Genomic DNA, 17,585 nt, shown 5'->3' with positions numbered 1-17,585 from the left:
CTTTTCCACGTCTTCTGTATGTCTATGTCTTAATATTCCCTTTTATAAGACTACAGAAATTTTGGTTTGGGGACTCATCACTCTGACTACCTTTAACATTAAATATACTCTAAAAATCCTATTTATAGAAACGGGCACATTGGGAGGTCCATCTTTATAAAATCAATTTGGGTGCAGAGACACAGTTCATGGCATAGAGGACTCCATTCCCAAACTTTTAAAAATAAGTCAATTTTTGAAGACAGATTTTTGCTATTGTTATTTTATTTTTATGCACATGGTCATTGTCTTCAGACACACCAGAAGAGGGCATTACAGATGGTGGTGAGCCACCATGTGGTTGCTAGGAATTGAACTCCAGACAACAGCTAGTGCTCTTAACCTCTGAGCCATCTCTCCAGCCACATAAAAGCCTTTTTTTAAAAAATAAAAAAAAATATTTAATGTATGAGTGCTCTGTTGCACATTCCACCTGGCTGAAGAGGGCATCAAATCTCCCTATAGATGGTTGTGAGCCACCATGTGGTTGCTGGGAATTGAACTCAGGACCTCTGGAAGAGCAGCCAGTGCTCTTAACCTCTGAGCCATCTCACCAGCCCTCAAAAGCCATTTTTAATTTAGCTAATGAAGGCTTTTAAATTTTTTACAGTAAGATATAATTTATATATCAACTAAAAATATGTGACTTTAAATTCCCTAAACTGTACGTTTCATGCTAAACTAGGATCCAGTTAAGTTCTCCATTTTCCTAATCAATCAATTTTATTTAGGATTTGCCTGAAGTTCCCTCAGTAATAATTTGTTGACTAAGCCTTGGTGACTTCTATCATCTTCAGAGGAGGCTCTTGGTGATTAGGCAAACAATAACAACCAGGTACTTAATGAATATTGTTTTTCAGGAATCATTTCATTGCTTCATAATCAGCACAGGAATAAAATAGATGTAGGAACAGGGACAGAAGCCAGACTTGGGCTCAACAACTTGTCCTTCCATTTCCCAGAGTTTACCTGGCTGAGTGTGTAACTTCCCAGCAAAGGTGACCACAAATGTGAAATCTCTGAAACAATACTAGGATGAGATCTAGCAGCCTTTTAGGACATCAGTGTGTGTGTGTGTGTGTGTGTGTGTGTGTGTGTGTGTGTGTGTGTGTGTGTGTGTCTGTGTGTGTGCACGCGTGTGTGTGCACGCGCATGTTTGCATATGGTGTATATGTGGAGGTTAGTTTTGTTTTGTTTCTGAGATGAGGTTTCTGGGTGTAACCCTAGCTATCCTGGAACTCTATCTATAGACCAGGCTGTCCTGGAATACAGAGATCTATCTGCCTGCCTCTGCGTTCTGAGTGCTGGGATTAAACCCAGGTCAGGAGTGGCTGGCACAATCTCTAGTGTTGACCTGCACTTTCAACTTTGATAGAGACTTTTGTTTGACACTGTTGACTCACAAGCATCCAGGGACCCTCCTATCTCTTTACCTCCCATCTTGTTGAAGGAGCGTTGGGATCATATACACTGTGGAAACCAATTTATGTGGATTCTAGGGATCTGAAGTCCGGTCCTCATGCTTTTGAGGCAAGCACTTTACCCACCGAGCCATTTCTGCATTCCTAGGTGAGCAGACATTTTTTTACTGAAATGGATGCTAGATCAGACTTGTTATTCCTAATGACATCTAAACCAGGATCACTTATCAGTGGTTCTGTCCTTAAGATATTAGACATCCTTTGCTAGATGTAAATATACCACTCCACCCCATCCCAAAATTCCCAGCTATTCGGGGAGGGGGGGTGATGCTAAGCAAGGAGATGTCAAAAAGAGAAAATGAAAACAAGACACCCTACTTGCCTAACATTCCTTTCCAAAGAACTTACTTTATTATGTCACAAGGATGATAGTAAGTTAATTTCTACATGACTTACTGGTCTCTCCATGTAGCTACCCAGAAGTAGGCAAACTGGAATGTGGTAGAGTTGTAAATGAAGCACCCAATTATGGTACCACCCAGGATAAGATTGGGTCCTGTCCTGTGCTTTGCAGGTTGCTTTGAACCAGAAACATGCTGCTGTTTCTCCCATGCCTAATCTGTCCAGACTTGGGTCTTGTCCATTTGTTGAACTGCAAAATAAACTGCTTTTCTACTTAGTTGGGCTTCTTTCTGTTGTTTCTACATAAGCCTGCAGACAACACAATGCATGCCTGACTGATCTCAACAATCACCTGACCTCCCTTAGTCTTATTAGATTACTGGCTTAATTCTATCTGGTCAGAACTGCTACTGTGGTTTTTCTTATTTTACTTTTTTGGTTTTCTAAAACAGGGCTTGTATGTGTAGGAGCCCGGTTTATCTTGGAACTCCCTTTGTAGACTAGGCTGGCCTCGAACTCAGAGATCCATCTGCCTCTGCTTTCTGAGTGCTAACCTAAAGACCAATTACATAGATAGCACTTCACTTTCCAAAAGAATCACTCCTCACAATAAACACAGGAAGTATTACTTGGTTCTTTGTATCAATGGGTATACAAATTTATGCTACCTTGGGTAGCAAATGGCAAAATAAAGTAGAATTAGACAAGGGGAAGCATTACTCTGGCTGGCTTTCAACTCAAAGTTGTAGTCTGTCAGATGGGAGGGGTCTGGGTAGCTGCCATTCTCTTGTCCCTCCTTACCCACATATTTATCAGCATGGTTAATGTGCAGGTGGGCTGGCAAGAATATGAAGGATGCGTTCCACAAGCACTGAGGCATGCCTCACTACGAACATCAAGTAACTGTTAATATGGTCATTTTAGCAGCTGAACAGCAAGGCCAGTTCAACAACTATCAGATGAAATTGTTAGAACTGTTTGTGCTCTAACAAGGGATACAGCCTGTCCCATTTTTTTTTTTTTTTTTTTTTTTTTTTTTTTTTTTTTCTTTGTTTCTTCCCCCCTTCTCTCGGGTTTCTTTTTTTTTGTCTTGGGCTGTTATTTGTATTAAGCACCCCTCTGTTAATTTTTTTTATAATATTTATAAATTCAAAAGGCCCCCATTTTTTTTTTTTTTTTACTTCATGTATGTGGGTACACTGTCGCTGTCCTCACACACACCAGAAGAGGGCATCGGATTCCATTACATGTGGTTGCTGGGAATTGAACTCAGGACCTCTGGAAGAGCAGTCAGTGCTCTTCACCACTGAGCCCTCTCTCCAGCCCAGATTTGTACCATCTTAAGTACTTTATGCCTAAATGTTAAAGCAAATAGTATGGTAATAGAACACTACCGTTTGGTCAAATTCACAACAAAATGGGCCACAACAGTTGAATAAACTTTCATTTGTAAAACTACCTAATTTACAGGCCTTCTGTAAATCATTCATACTTCTGTAATACATTAGCTGTAAAAATTTGAGAATAACATTACTATCTCATAGTGTATGTATTAGCTAGGTAAAATAAACATTCTAGTTTCTGACTTTTTTTTTTAAGATCAACTCACAGAGATTGCCTGCCCAAGGTGGGATTAAAGACATAGGTTACTACGACCCGCTTGGCTCACGGATGTATACTTATGTGTGCATCCAAGCGCAGGTCAGAGAACCTGCTGTTGGCGCTCCCCTTCCACCACGTGGGTTTGGAACGCAATTCATCTGCTTAGTGGTAAGCGCATTTACCCGCTCAGCCACCTCACCGAGTTTAGATTTTTTTTTTTTTTTTTTAAATTGCGGTCCCTGTGCAAAGTCGGCTCCCAAGTACACCGAATAAAACCGCCACAGGAAGTGTATGTACGTATGTGTGTTGGGGGGTCGGGGGGTGTCTCCTACGAGCGGCAAGCAAGATCAGCGGCAGGTGGAAAGAGATGCCTCCACAGGTAACGCCGCGTCCGGTGGTCTTCCCGGAGCATGACCGAGGCAACATCGGGCGGAGACCAGCCCAGGCCCTGCCGCCTCACACACGGCGCCCTCGGCCGTCGTCGCCAGCTCCCATAGAGCTCCCGTTCTCCGCGGTTTCAGCCCACAGCAGCAGAACACAAACCGAGAACCGTAGGCCGCAGCCCAGGCCACGTAGCAGCCCAGCCAGATCCCCATAGCAACAAACTGACACAGCTCACTCCAGCAAGTGCCCTTCCGCTAGTGACAGGATCGGCTTCTGCTTCCGCTTCCTGTCCCATAATCCTCTGTCCGCCTAGAAGAGCTTTGCATTGTGGGAGCTCCTTCCTTTCTCGCTCCCCGGCCATCTTGGCGTCTGATCTTGGTGAGTGAGCTCTGCTGGGTAGAGGACTAGGCGGCTCGGGGAGCTCCGCTAGTTGGTGTTTGACGCTCTGTATCATAATCCTCACTTCTGTCCTCTGTGTATGCTAGGTTGGGGCTTGTCCCGCACCTAAGGCAAGAGGATGGTGGCTGCAAAGAAGACGGTGAGTGAAGCCGACCGAGCCCGGAAGCCGGTTCACGTGGAGAGCTGGGTCTGGGCCGGGGCGGATAGATCTGAGCACACTGGGTGGATTGCATGCCGCTGACGTTTCAGGGTCTCAAAGTGAATCCGAGAGGCTCTACGTGACTTCGCAGGCATCATTAAAGGGTTCAGTTCCAGAAATCTGGAACTGGGTTTGGTTTTGAGATGGATGCGAGTGGTTTTCAAGTCTCAAATGTTTGCATTGTAGAAAAAGTCTCTGGAGTCAATCAACTCTAGGCTCCAACTTGTTATGAAAAGTGGAAAGTACGTGCTGGGGTACAAACAGACTCTGAAGATGATCAGACAAGGCAAAGCGAAATTGGTTATCCTCGCCAACAACTGTCCAGCTTTGAGGTAATGGAGGGAACATGAATGCATGTGGCTTATTGTAGATTCCAGCATTGGGAAGAATAATGATGGTTGTTTTCTGATGTTTGGACCTTGATTTGTGTGTGTATTCTTCTGTAAGTGTAAATACACAGTGTGTAACAGGTCGCATACAAATGATAACACGCAGGTTCAGGGAAGCACGGTGGCTTTTCCCACGTATCTGGAACATCCCTATTTTTGATCGTCTTTCAAGGTTTGAAGTGTTAACACTCCATTGCTGTGCGTGTTTTAGTTTTAAAAAATTCCAGCTAAATTCATAAAGTAACCTATTAGCAGGGTCCAATTTTTTGAACGTTAGTTTATTCTTGATTAACCATCTTAACTTGAACATAGTATTTTAAGTAAGCTAAAGAAACTTGTATAGTATAAGCCTCTTGATTTGTCTATGGTGATTGTACACCTTCATTCTTTTATGTAGTTCAGACTTAGTGGTCCAGTCTAAGACTTGAAGTTCATTTCTCATAAGCACTTTGGGGCACTGTTGATGGTCTATGGGCCACATAATAAGCTCAAAGTTCTGTGGAACTTACACATCTTAACCATTTGAATCCGTTAACCTGGCACTGAAGTGTTTATTCTTTGAGTAATAGTATCAGCAGTCCTTATGCAGTAGTCAGTATCTAGTAGGTGGTAAGGTGGCTTATCTATCTTTTTTACATTTTTTACCCTCCATTCCAATTCCTATTCCACCCCACCTTCCTATCAGTCTTTGCCTCAGTTTGTTAAGATGGAGTATATAATACTTGTTGCTGACATGAGAAATACACCCTTTGAGAATTCAGAAGATTCTCCTGGAGCTAGAGTTAAGTAGCTGTGAGGCAGCTGGTGTGAGTGCTAGGAACAGAACTTTGTTAAGAGCAGCACAGGCTCGCAGTGTACCAGGCCAGCATTGACGTTTTTATGTCTATTATCCCTTTTCTAGTACTTTAGACAACATTTTTTCCTGTGGTTTCTAAGTAACTTATTTCAAACACATTTTAAACGTATTTAGTAAATTGAAACATGAATACAATGTATTTAGTACCGGATACTACCTCAACAAAGTAGGTATTTAGTAGAAAAGTACAGTATACACTAGTAAAGGATCTATGATCTTTTTTTTAAAGCCTCACCAATTTGTAGTGAATCTGTCAATACCTTTGTATGGGGTTTTGTCTGACTTTTTGTTGTTGTTCCCCAAGGAAATCTGAAATAGAATACTATGCCATGTTGGCTAAAACTGGTGTCCATCACTACAGTGGCAATAACATTGAATTGGGCACAGCGTGTGGAAAATACTACAGAGTATGCACACTGGCTATCATTGACCCAGGTATGCTTTTAAAATTATATTTTTTTCTAATGTATGTACTTCTTATTAGGCAGTGGCTTTGGTTCTTGAGTTCAGACCATTAGAACTTCAGTATTGAAAGAGATATGCCATAATTTTATTTTGCAAAGAATTGACAGTGCACATCAGTACATTGTAATTGGCTTTTCTGTAAATAAAAAGAAAATATTGTTTTAACTTTGTTAGGAGTTTTGTTTAATGAAGTGAGGCCAGTCTGGCCTACAGAATGAGTTCCAGGACAACTGGGGCAACACAGTGAAACTTTTTGTGTCTCTTCCCTCTCTTGACCCCTCTTACCACATCCCACATCCTTGGGAAGAAGTGTTTGTTAGAAGGTGAAAATACCAGGCCAGATAGAGTCATCTCATTTTTGCTTGGGAACAAATGCTTTGTGGTGAATGCCTGCAAATACTCATCATCCTGTGTTTTGAGCTTAGACATTTTAGTTGCCTGGTAGAACATGCGAATATTCTCGCTGTTCTGATTTTGTGATAATCAGGACAGGCTAAACATTCGCTATAGTACGACCATGCATGTGTCCCCAGACCTAGTTCTTTACCTGGGTCTGGTTTTCTCAATGCTGGTGACAAGCCAGGTCTGATTCATTAAATTTATGAGCTGTATGGTCATAGGATGGCTGAGATTTTAAGGTATTTTTAATTGGTTTTAAGAGTGACAGCCGCCACTTTAACAATTATGCTAATCTGCCTTCTTACCTAAAAACCATGTAGGGGAATTCTGTAATTATCAGTTGCCATTAAATGACTTGTAAACCTTTTATTTTCTAGGTGATTCTGATATTATTAGAAGCATGCCAGAACAGACTGGTGAGAAGTAAACAAGAAAGTTTTCCTTTAATAAAACTTTGCCAGAGCTCCTTTTAAAAAATATGGTGTCTGGGTTTCTTCTTGTTTGGCTTTCTTGAAACCACTGGCAAGACTTGGGTGAAAGTTATACTGCCTGGTTTCCATTTTGCTGGGGTTTTGTTAAAAGATTGTACACTGTTTATCATTATGCAAAATGTGTTTCTGAGTATATTTCGGGTATTGAAATACACATTTGTGTTGATCTAATATCTAATCAAGGTTGGTTGGTGTTTTTACTACTTTTGTATACTGAGGCAAGGTCTCCCTTAAACCCAGAATTTGGCAATGCCAGCTAGCCTAGCCAACTTCCTCTGGGGGATCTCTCCGGACACCCAGAGTGATAGAGTTGCAGACTGGCACCCGTCACTTACTTTACATGGTGCTGGAGGTTCAGCCTCAGTCCTCAAGCTTGCACAAAAAGCTTTGCCTCTAAGCTGTTACCCGAGCTCCTTATAAAGACAGGCCAGTCTCAGACTGTTTGCATTGTGTTTTTGGGACTTAGAGGCAACTTGTGATGGGCCAAAGCTGTGGACTTTGCGTGCTATTTAAAGTGATTTAGAACTAATTTCCTTTTCAAATTATTTCCTACTTAGTTCCTTAAAATATGGTAGTTTCTGTGTTGTGACTTGGCTACAGGCATTTAAATTTTTTTTTTTTTCGGAGCTGGGGACCGAACCCAGGGCCTTGCGGTTGCTAGGCAAGCGCTCTACCAATGAGCCAAATCCCCAACCCCTAAATATTTTTTTTTTTTTTTGATGTGTGGTTTCTAGGGCTTTGTAGGTACTGATAATAGGGTATAATATAAGGTAATTTAAATTTTTTTTGTGTAGTCATTGTGTTTGTAAGAAGGGTTTAAAACACAGAGGAAAGTTTAAAGCGAGATGGTAGGAGGCATACCGTACTTTGTTGTTCCGTGATTCTTATAAGAAGTGCCTTACTAACGTTACTGAGGGGAAAAGGTCACTGTCCCAAATCAAGAGTGGTGAAAAATGGCGTTTTAAATGTGCAGGGATTCTAGCTACATTTAGTCCACAGCTCTACTGGTTGGGTGTGGAGTACGTTGATTGCAAGCAACACTCTGTGGCATATGAACAAAACTGTTGACAGAATTTGAGCTTGCTATAGCAAAAAAGTCTTAACCTATGGTGTTCTCTTCCTCATGAGATAAGCTGGTAAATAAACTCAAACAATATTTAAGAAAAAAGAATCATGATTGGAGTTAGTTGTATAATATGTAAGATAGTCACATCTCATGGAAAGGTTCTCTGGTTCATTTTTTGGAACTTTGTTCTTTTGCCCACAATGGCAACAGTTTCCTGCCCCAATTCTGGGCTTACCTGTATTTGTTAGTTAAAATTGACCTTTTCCCCCTTAAACAGCATGAATCACCTCTCACTAAACTACAGTCTTAGAGCTAAGGATTTATTCAGCATTTTCATTTTATGTCACGTAAACAATTTGAATATTTTCCAGTGCTTAAACAGTTCCCCATTAGACTTGTGACTATCTAGTCCAGAACTTACTTTTGTCTTGTTAATAGTAATTTTTCAATATTGTGTTTATCATTTAATTTGCTATTTCATCTGGTTCAGAGTCAAAGCAAACAAGATGGTCCTTATCTACTCAGTATAAACCTCCCTAAGCCCTATCTTGTGAGTGACCAGTGGTGAAGAATAAAATTATTACAACATACTGAGCATTTAAGATGTTGGGGGATTGCTGTCCACTCTTGCATATATAGCATTTGCTTGAATGCATGCCTTTTTTTAATGAAGATTATGAGTGAAGTTTTGCTTATCTGTGTACTACTTGCATGCATGGTCCCCATTGAGGCCAGCAGAGGGCATTGGATTCCCTAGATCGTGGATCATCTGCAGAAAGTGCACTTAATTGCCAGGCCGTCCCTCCAGCACAAAGACATATTTAGCTGTGTGTGTGCATTTTGCCTATGTGCATTTAAGTGCACCGCGTGTATGTCTAGTGCCTAAAGAGTCCAGGTGCTGCTCTTGGGTCCCAGGAACCGAGTCACAGAAGTTGATAACAGCAAGTACACTTACCCACCAAGCATGCTTCATTTAAAAATGTGCAGATTTGCTTAATTATTTTAAAGGATTATTTTATGTGCACCTCTGTTTTGCCTGTGCATGTCTGTGAAGGTGTTTATACCCTGGAACTGGAGTTACAGGTAGTGGTGAGCTGTCATGTGGCTGCTTGGGAATTGAACCTGGGTCCTGTGCAAGAACAGCCAGTACTCTTAGCTGCTAAGCCATCTCACCTCCCCAGCCCTGTGAGTTATTTTTTTTGAAAGTCTTAAACTTTACTTACCATGTCTACACATGAGTATACATCCCTGATGGCGTTTGATGGCTTGTAGCTGGAGTTACTGGTGACAACACAGCTGCCTGGTGTGGGAACCCAGTTCAGCAGCAGTCACTATCTGGTCCCTAATCTATAACCTGGTGGGTTGCCTGCAGGCTTGTGCATTGTATGTGGCATCAAGGAGAAAGGGGTAGGGATGGTTTTGTGCAGCTAGAGGGAGGTTGAACGAAGAGCAGCCAGCTTGAAACTGCGCCTATGCCTCAGTCTTTGTGTCATCCAAGTTAATGCTTTGCAATGAAAGCATCTATTTTGAATAACAACATTAACCTCTTAAGTTGAGCGTGAAGCCTGGTAAATGTTCTTTCACCCAGCTACCCTTTGGGAGAACATTCTAATCAAAGCACTTGAAATATCAGTATAAACTTAATTACAGTTTTTTGAGTAAAAAAGGTTCATATTACTCAGTGGCTTGTCTGTCCCTGCTACTTCTAAGTGCATTTTTTTAAGACATATTTTATATGTATGTGTGTACACTAGCTGTCTTCAGACATGCCAGAAGAGGGCATTAGATCTCATTACAGGTAGTTGTGAGCCACCATGTGATTGCTGGAAGAGCAGTCAGTGCTCCTAACCACTGAGCACACCAAGTGCACTCTTGATACTGTAAGTTCCCCTTGACTCATTTTCTGCCCTTAATGTGCATACTAATATATCCTTGCATAGCTAATTGTGTATATATTAATTCGTAGAATTACCAGAATGCTAGATGTCAGGGTCTCAGTATATAGATCAGGCTGGGTTTGAACTCAGATACATCTGCCCCGTTTTCCAAATTGTCATTCATCTGAATGTTGGGATGTGGCTCAGTTATTGAGTGCTTTCCTGAGCTGCATGAATTCCTAGGTTCAATCCTTAGAACCAGGTAAACCAGGTATGGTGGTGGGGGACTAATCCTCAGCACTCAGGAGGTGAAGCAAGAGGTTAAGGTCATCCTCAGGTACATAGTGAGGTTGAGGCCAGCTGGGGATACTTGAAATCCTACCTTTAAAAAAAATTATCTTAGTTTTGGGCTTCACCAATATCATGGATGTGGGAAGTTTCTATAAATGTGTAGTATTTCTGTGATATAGACTACATGATGAATCAGTTCTGATGTTTAGGCTATTCCTAATTTGCTTTTATACACTTGTGACATTTCTCTGCAGGTCTCCCTGGTATACGTTAAGACCACTTAGTTTAATCTCAGATAGCAGCTGCTATAGTTAAAAGTTTTGTGTCCAGAGCCTGTCAGTTTGTGCTCTCCCTAGCAGCATGCAAGGACCTGTATTACTACCTTAATAATCACTAGTCAAGTCAGTGGCTGTGCTGAGCTGACGAGATTTCAAAAAAGAAGAAATACACAGAATCTAAACCTGCTTTTCCCTGATTATATTGGCTTTTTTCATGTATAGTTTATACTTACAGTGAGTCTGAACTTGGTGCCATTGCCTGTGTTCCCAGTACTCTGAAGGTGGGAACGGGAGAATTGGGAGTTTGAGGCAGTCTGAGTAACAACCAACAAATAGCATGACCCCTTCTCAAATCTAAACTAGGAATTTTACTCAACACTCTTTTCTGGAGTGGTGAACTTTAATATTGTGTAGAAATTCAACTTATTACAGAACACAGATCCCTGTGACTTATGCACATGTCTGTATACACACATCAAGGTAAATTGCAGTACAAAAAAAATAGCAATTTGTAGAGTCAGTTTTCTGCTGAATTAAGATACTTCAGTTGTCATGAAATTTCAGTGTTGAGGCAGAAGGAAGTCATGTCCACAGAACATCATGGGACCCTGCACAGCTTATTCTCGGTAAACTCAGGATTCCTCCCCCCACCCCCATTGAATTTAGACACCTCAATGTCTCCATTTTCTCTTGTCCAGCAGTCAAGCAATCCAGTGTCTTCTGTACTGGTTGTATTTTGCTTTATAGCTTGTAGATCTACTTATGGTCTGAGCTTTCAGGCTCCACTACCTGTGTTAAAATCTGTTTTACAATGTTGTACAAATATATATATAAAAGCACTTCTAGTCTTCATCTGTATCTTAGGCGATTTTCCAAGGCTTCCATTCTTTGAGTCATTTCTTCTAGTAAATCACAAATTAAGGAAGAGGAGTCTGGGATGCCTGTTTTAGCTTACAAGTAAACCAAGTACAGTTTGATTTAACTAATAAAAACAAACACAAACCTTTATGATCAAAACCAAACTGCCCTGTATTTAAAAACCCTTGTACATTTATAGTAATTAAACATGCCTTTAAGACTAAAAAGTTGTTAATGTTAAGCTCAGTTTCAAAACATCAAAGCCAGATAAGTTCAGTTTGAATTTACTTTTCCTTATGATTTAAAAAAACAAACCCTTATCCACACCACTGTTGCTTATAACTAACTAGCCATCGTGAAGTGCCACATCAGACTGGAAAGGGAGTGAGCTAAGTGATGGTGAGGCTACAAGCTAGGGGGTGGGTGAGGGGACGGGGAGCAGTGCAGAGTTAAAATGCTTGTCTTCCCTCTAAGCCACTTAACCTTATCATCTGCCCCCTGACAGATCGAGTCCAGCTTCATATGTCTACCATGAGGAAGACTTAGTCCACATGGAGGACTGGCACCCCTACCCCCACTCCGTTACATGGAGAATTGCTGTGTGCTCACAGGAGTAGTTCAGAATTAAGCCATTTATGGACTAGTTGACACTGAGGGGTGTATCAGCTAGCTTTAGTAAGCTTATTGTAATTTTAAGTTGAGAGCAGTTGGCAGTTTGTTCAATGTATAAAGGTACCAAACCCCTATTATCCCAGTGCATTCCTGTTTAAATGAGTTGTATCCAGTTCCCCTGGTAGAATCATGAATCTTTAAAAAGAATTGATAAAAAGGATCTCTGCTGCTAAAAAAACAAAAGGGAAACAGCTCTTTAAAATCTGTATTTAAATTTACAGATTTAGGTTTAGGGTTGAAGGTTTAGAGGTTTGATGGCGTTTGATCTGCCATATTTCATTCCTAGTGTATATCTATCCTAATGCAGAGGTAAGTGCCTCCCCTCACACCTCACATGTCCCCTGATTGGCTTTTACTCTTCCTGCACTGGTCAGCGGATGCCAACCAAGTGTTGGCTGCTTGACCATGGTCACTAAACTTGGCTTGTCCTCAACTCCAACACCTCTTCAGCTGCCTCTTACAAAAAAGCCTTTCCTGGTTCAGTGGAGTCTACACAGTTATTTGTAAAGTCCTGCTAATATATTAGGGTTTGGTCTTTTGCTCGTAATGCTAAATATTGACCCCCAAGGCCTGGTTGCCCCCACATGACCTTATGTAACCTTGCCCCGCCTTTTCCCGAGGTTATCCCTGTTGGTTGAAGGACTGCCAATAGCTGGGCAGAGGAGAGGCTGTTGGTTTACCCTTGCTTGGGGTCTGATGGGAAGAGGAAGGAGAGGAGGAGCTGACATAGGGAGAGTTATGGATATGTGGCCACCAAGCCTGGCCTATTAGAGTTAAGAGCAGCCTAGATGTACATAGGAACTTATAATTCGGGGTTATTGATGGGGAAATAAATTTTAATAGGGTAGAGGGTTAATGTCTGCCCAGTTCTAGTGCTGATTAAGACACATAATAAAGTGTTTTTCTTGTCCAGGAACTGAATGATCAAAGGTGGGGCACAAACCACTAATTGAGATTAAATATTTTCAACAACAGAGTATTCTACTGGAAAAGGATATAGCGTTGGGTTAATTTTCTTACTTCTTCATTTGCAAGGTTCTGGAACTGTATAAGGTTTTCACATTTGCATTGGTCTTGGGTTTCTTCCCGAGGGTTTCCTGAGAAAGCAGATGAAAGAGTTCGCCTCTGTCTTTTACCACACTTCCCAGACACAATAATAGGGCTGATCAGTGTACAGGAAACCATAGAGAAGTCTTTTCCATGCATCCAGGTCCAGGAAAGTGAATGCTGGGAATGGGCTTTGCAGGCTCAAACACTGGAGGAGGCAGTGTACTTGAGGTCAGAACGACTACTACTGCTTTAGTTCAGCAGTTACTGCACTTAAGTTAATCTCCTCCTCCCAGTTTTAAAAATCTAAGTCTGTTAGCAAACTAAAAGACTGCTGCACCTTATCTAGTGGTGACAGTTCATGTGGAATTACCTGAAGATTGTGTTGAGTGCAAAAGTTTTTGTGTAGACCGTGAAAGATTGTCTTCAAACAGGTATCTATGTTGCACTGCAAAATTAGAACAGGAAAGTAGGTCTCTGATACTTATGGTGACTGGCTCAGATTCTGCAAAGAGAAAAAAGTGGACTCAAATCTGCTTCCCATTGTCTGAAGCAGCTACCAGCTGAGGTGAGGCACTTGGTATTCCTCAACTTTGGTGTAGAGCTTTGCTTTGAGACATACTGTGACAACAAGACTTAGCAGAGATGGTAGCTGCCCCCTGTGGCTTAAAGGACAGAGTGAAGCTTTCCTGTCTGTCAGAGGAAAGGGGCCCTAGCTGGCATTTACATCTTAACTATCACTCAACTTCTGTCTACAGGGGAACCGAGGCAGAAGCCCCAAGCAAGACGGACCACTGTGCCTTTTAAGACTTACCTGTTGGCTGGTGGACCTGCCTTGGCAGATCCCCTGCTGGTGAGTCCTGTCTTCCATCAGAGTCTTCTAGAGCTGAATGGAAAGAGATCGCCAAAGGGGGTGGATAGCTTCACACATGCTCTTTAGGACCAGGGTCTTTAGGTGTTATTTGGTAACACCAAAGATTCAAAAAAGCAGTTAGCTATTGTGATGATCTTTGACTATGTTAGAACAGTTCTCTTCAGAAGAGAACTTAAATTACATATAAAGAATGCCCCATGCTATGTCAAGAAGATGGTGCTGAGAAAAAGTTGAAGTCGATAAAAGACCCAGTGCGATCACTGCAGCCCTTCCTACCTGAGACATTGCAGTAGGAATGAAAGCCACAAGGCAAAGCATGTTCTACCCTTGGGAAAGCTTTCTCCTTGGGTCCCCTCTTCACTCCAGAGTCCTTTCTTTAGAGGAATAAGGCATCATTGGATTTTAAGGGTATCTGAACCCAAAATGTGACTAAAAGGCAAGCTGGGTACTGTGTGTAAGCATAACTGGATTAATTAGTGAACTGTGGGAAAAGTATTAAATGTCAAGCACCTAAAAGATAGTCATTCCAGAAATAGAAGTCTGCGGCAAGGCACCTTTTAGGTGTCCAACAGGGAGCCCTCAAGGACAGGCATCCCTTTCCACAAATTTCTTGAAGGAGTACTTATGTCTTGGTTTCTTTAGTGATGGCTCCTTGCTTAAACTTCTCTAGAGTTTGGTGAGGATTAAGACTAGTATATTGAAACATTTAGAATGGGGGCTGGAGAGAGCTCAGTGGTTAAGAGCACTAGCTGCTCTTCCAGAGGTCCTGAGTTTAATTACCAACAACCACATGATGATTCACAACCATCTATAACAGGATATGCCCTCTTCTGACATGCAGGTGTACATGCACATAGAACACTCTTACAAAATCTTAAAAAAAAAAATATGCTTTTTGGCACACCAAGACATGGTAGCTATCACATTTGTCTTCCTCTCTCCGTTCTTTCTGGGTGCAGTGTCTTTGGTATTACTTGTCTTGGTCAGCAGGGAAACATTTTTCTGAGCACTGAAGAAGGGGTTTGAGGATTTTCATGCTGTCCTGTGGCTAGATGGATTCTACAATACCTTCACAGATGCCTAGCTTCAGCTTTTCACTTATTTCACCCATTGTGCTGAAGTCTTCTGCATAGAAGAGATGCTTGTCAGTGGGCTCAGAGGCAATCTCCTGTAGTTCTTCCTCAATGGCTTTTCCTATCCCAACAGCATACATAGTGATACCTAAGGAACAGAAATTAGAATAGGATACCATTGCATTCCCACAGTCTGGACATGTGCTGTGCCCTAATTCAGTTAGGTATTGTGGATTTGAAGCATCAATACCAACAACCCCTTTATAGTTTCTAACATTTTTATTTTGGACCTATGAACAAAATAGGATCCTAGAGATGTAGCATCTAGAAGGGGGTAGACTGTGAAGGCATAGATTTATCGATTAGCTCTTAAGAGGGTCAGGTAACAAATGTACAGCTTTCTCCTGAATTGGCCTCTGGACAGTAGGAAAGAGGCTTACAGCTTGGTAAAATGGAGTTTTCTGGGAAAATTCTAAGCAGGTTAATTTATAACATTATTTAGTTTACAAATAAAATTGGTCCTTACCATATAGCTAAGGCTGGGGTGTTAAACCCCTGCCTCAGCCTTCTGAGTGCTCAGATGGTTTAACCTCAAAAGGAAATGAGAAGAATCTTAACTGTTTCGGGACCAAGTGGAGCTGCCTTCTGCCCACCTCTCTTGGATGAATGGGAAGGTTGGGGAATTGTCTTGAACAGAAATGAGAAGCTAAAGATGTAAGTCTTCAGAGCACTAGAATTCCCAGAAAGGATAAAGAAAAAACTTAAAATACCTACCTGAGATTTTGAAGGGGGATATGAGGTTACTATAAGATGTTTTCTAAATCAAGTTAGTCTTTAGACTCCATTCCCTCGTTTGAAAGTGAAGTAAGCAATTGAACATTGCTTGGCTTCTAGGAATTTTCAACACCGGTATCTTATTCTGGCTAAACCATTAGACTAGAGGTTTCAGAGTGCATTATAGCATGGCCTTTAAAGCCAGTGGGCAAAGGAGACACCTTGTTCTGGGTCTGTGTAGACAACAGTTGAGCTCAGCATATTTGGGAGCCAGGAGTTTCTTTCAAGAGGAAAACTACTAGTTCAAGGTCATATTAGCCATACTCAGAGAAACTAAATTCATTAAGAGGATGTCATTTTGGATAAGCCTGGCTGATTCAAGAACTAAATATCTGCTTCTACTAGCTGCCTTTGAGAAATTTGAAGCAATTTGTGGAGATGTAAGGTGGGCGAGTTTCAACGAGTCTAATCACTGTTTTGGGAGAAAGAGAGTCTTCCCTAGTACTTTTTAAGAAGGCAGGCTAGCAGGGCTTAGGTTATACCTTAGCTCTAGCAAACCAGTCTAAGAGTGAACAACCGGTTTTACAAACCACTCAGATGACCCAGGGATAGACACCTCTAATGGCTCCCTCACTCTTGGGCAGGGAAAGATTGAACACTGAGGTAAGAAAAGTGGACTCTTAAAAAAACAAACAAACAAACAAATCAAAAACCCTGTTTGGAAACCATCAGCCATTCTGTGAGGGAGGATGGAGTTTGCCAATAGGACTAAGAGTTCTGGGTTTGTTTGTTTTTTTTAATGAACTGAGCAAATGTCAATCATCTATGCATCTGAGCCCATCAAGGCTCAAATTCTAGAGCGTCTCCAGTTAGGGCTGCATACTGCTTTTTTCTTGCATACATTCCTTTTTCTTAGCAGTGTGCCTTCATTACTTGAAGGAGTTTGACTTAGAAGCAGACTGCTTGAGTCTTCTCATCTCACCAGAGGAAAGCCATATATCATCATCATGAACTGGTTCCAACATCTATCCTGGCTTTTGGCCTCCCATGAATCAAAGGCCACACTGTTCCACATCTATGCAAATAAAGCCACCCTTCAGACCCTTCCTGCAGAATACACAAAATCAGGAAAACCCCAGAGGACAGGCTAAGTGTCATGGAGCAATAGGAACTTGGACCCATCCAACTCTGTTCCTTTCAAAAGCTAGGCTTCTGCCAACACAGGTCTTCTCTATTCAAAGGCTTCATGGCTTCAGAGTATTCACTTAAAGGCTTGACCAAAAATCTATTCATGTGTTGGCTCGTGCTTGTAGTCCAAGTACTAGGGAGGCTGAGGCAATGAGTTTGAAGCCATTCATTCTGTGCTACAGTGTTTCAGGCCAGCCCGAGCTAGAAAGAGAATCTTTCCTTTTTGTTTCTCTCTCTCTGTTCCTCCCTCCCTCCCTCAGTACCTCCCCTCCTCTTTCTTCCTCCTCCTACATTTTTTAAAGTGTCTTGGGTAGGCAGGGATGATGGTTCAGTGGTTAGGAGCAATGGTTGCTCTTCCAGAAGAATTGGGTTCAATTCCCACACCCACATGGCAGATCACAGCTGTCCCTAACTCCAGTTCTAGGGGATCTGATACCCTCATATAGACACACATGTAGGCAAAACACCAATGCACATGAAAATAAAAATAAAAAATTTTAAAAGTGTACTTGTGTCAGTAAAGTTGCCACCAGAAATCTAT

General features: G+C 41.6%; 2 protein-coding genes and 2 non-coding genes across 4 annotated transcripts in view; 3 read left to right on the top strand and 1 right to left on the bottom strand.

The window, feature by feature from the left end:
- Positions 1-4,143: 4,143 nt before the first annotated feature.
- Rpl30 (ribosomal protein L30) lies at positions 4,144-7,217 on the top strand. Its single transcript, XM_032914346.1, has 5 exons — positions 4,144-4,226; positions 4,334-4,386; positions 4,633-4,778; positions 5,996-6,126; positions 6,933-7,217. The coding sequence occupies exons 2-5, from the start codon at positions 4,366-4,368 to the stop codon at positions 6,980-6,982; spliced, it is 348 nt and encodes a 115-aa protein (XP_032770237.1). The 5' UTR covers positions 4,144-4,226; positions 4,334-4,365; the 3' UTR covers positions 6,983-7,217.
- On the top strand, positions 6,605-6,736 carry LOC116890439. Its single transcript, XR_004386635.1, has one exon. It is a non-coding gene; the product is annotated as a small nucleolar RNA SNORA72 (small nucleolar RNA).
- An 861-nt stretch (positions 7,218-8,078) lies between the features above and the next one.
- Positions 8,079-8,201, top strand: LOC116890472. Its single transcript, XR_004386661.1, has one exon. It is a non-coding gene; the product is annotated as a small nucleolar RNA SNORA28 (small nucleolar RNA).
- Positions 8,202-10,906: 2,705 nt separating this feature from the next.
- The window catches only part of Matn2 (matrilin 2), a 138,143-nt gene continuing 131,464 nt past the window's right edge, over positions 10,907-17,585 (bottom strand). Inside the window, exons 15-19 of the mRNA XM_032914335.1 lie at positions 15,078-15,230; positions 13,950-14,021; positions 13,509-13,640; positions 13,087-13,185; positions 10,907-11,463 (exon numbers count right to left, since the gene is read on the bottom strand). Of these exons, the coding sequence (XP_032770226.1) occupies positions 11,408-11,463; positions 13,087-13,185; positions 13,509-13,640; positions 13,950-14,021; positions 15,078-15,230 (512 nt within the window). The 3' untranslated portion in view covers positions 10,907-11,407. The remainder of the gene's footprint in view (positions 11,464-13,086; positions 13,186-13,508; positions 13,641-13,949; positions 14,022-15,077; positions 15,231-17,585) is intronic.

Source organism: Rattus rattus, chromosome 1 (assembly GCF_011064425.1).
Source record: "Rattus rattus isolate New Zealand chromosome 1, Rrattus_CSIRO_v1, whole genome shotgun sequence".
Taxonomy (NCBI): Eukaryota; Metazoa; Chordata; class Mammalia; order Rodentia; family Muridae; genus Rattus; species Rattus rattus.
This window is presented reverse-complemented; position numbering and strand designations above follow the sequence as displayed.

What these genes read in the sequence shown, in the direction of transcription:
- Rpl30 (XM_032914346.1), top strand. Translation starts at nt 4,366, where the DNA reads ATGGTGGCTGCAAAGAAGACG. An exon ending in AACAACTGTCCAGCTTTGAG is followed by an intron (nt 4,779 to 5,995) that starts GTAATGGAGGGA and finishes TTGTTCCCCAAG; the next exon opens with GAAATCTGAAATAGAATACT. An exon ending in ACTGGCTATCATTGACCCAG is followed by an intron (nt 6,127 to 6,932) that starts GTATGCTTTTAA and finishes TTTATTTTCTAG; the next exon opens with GTGATTCTGATATTATTAGA.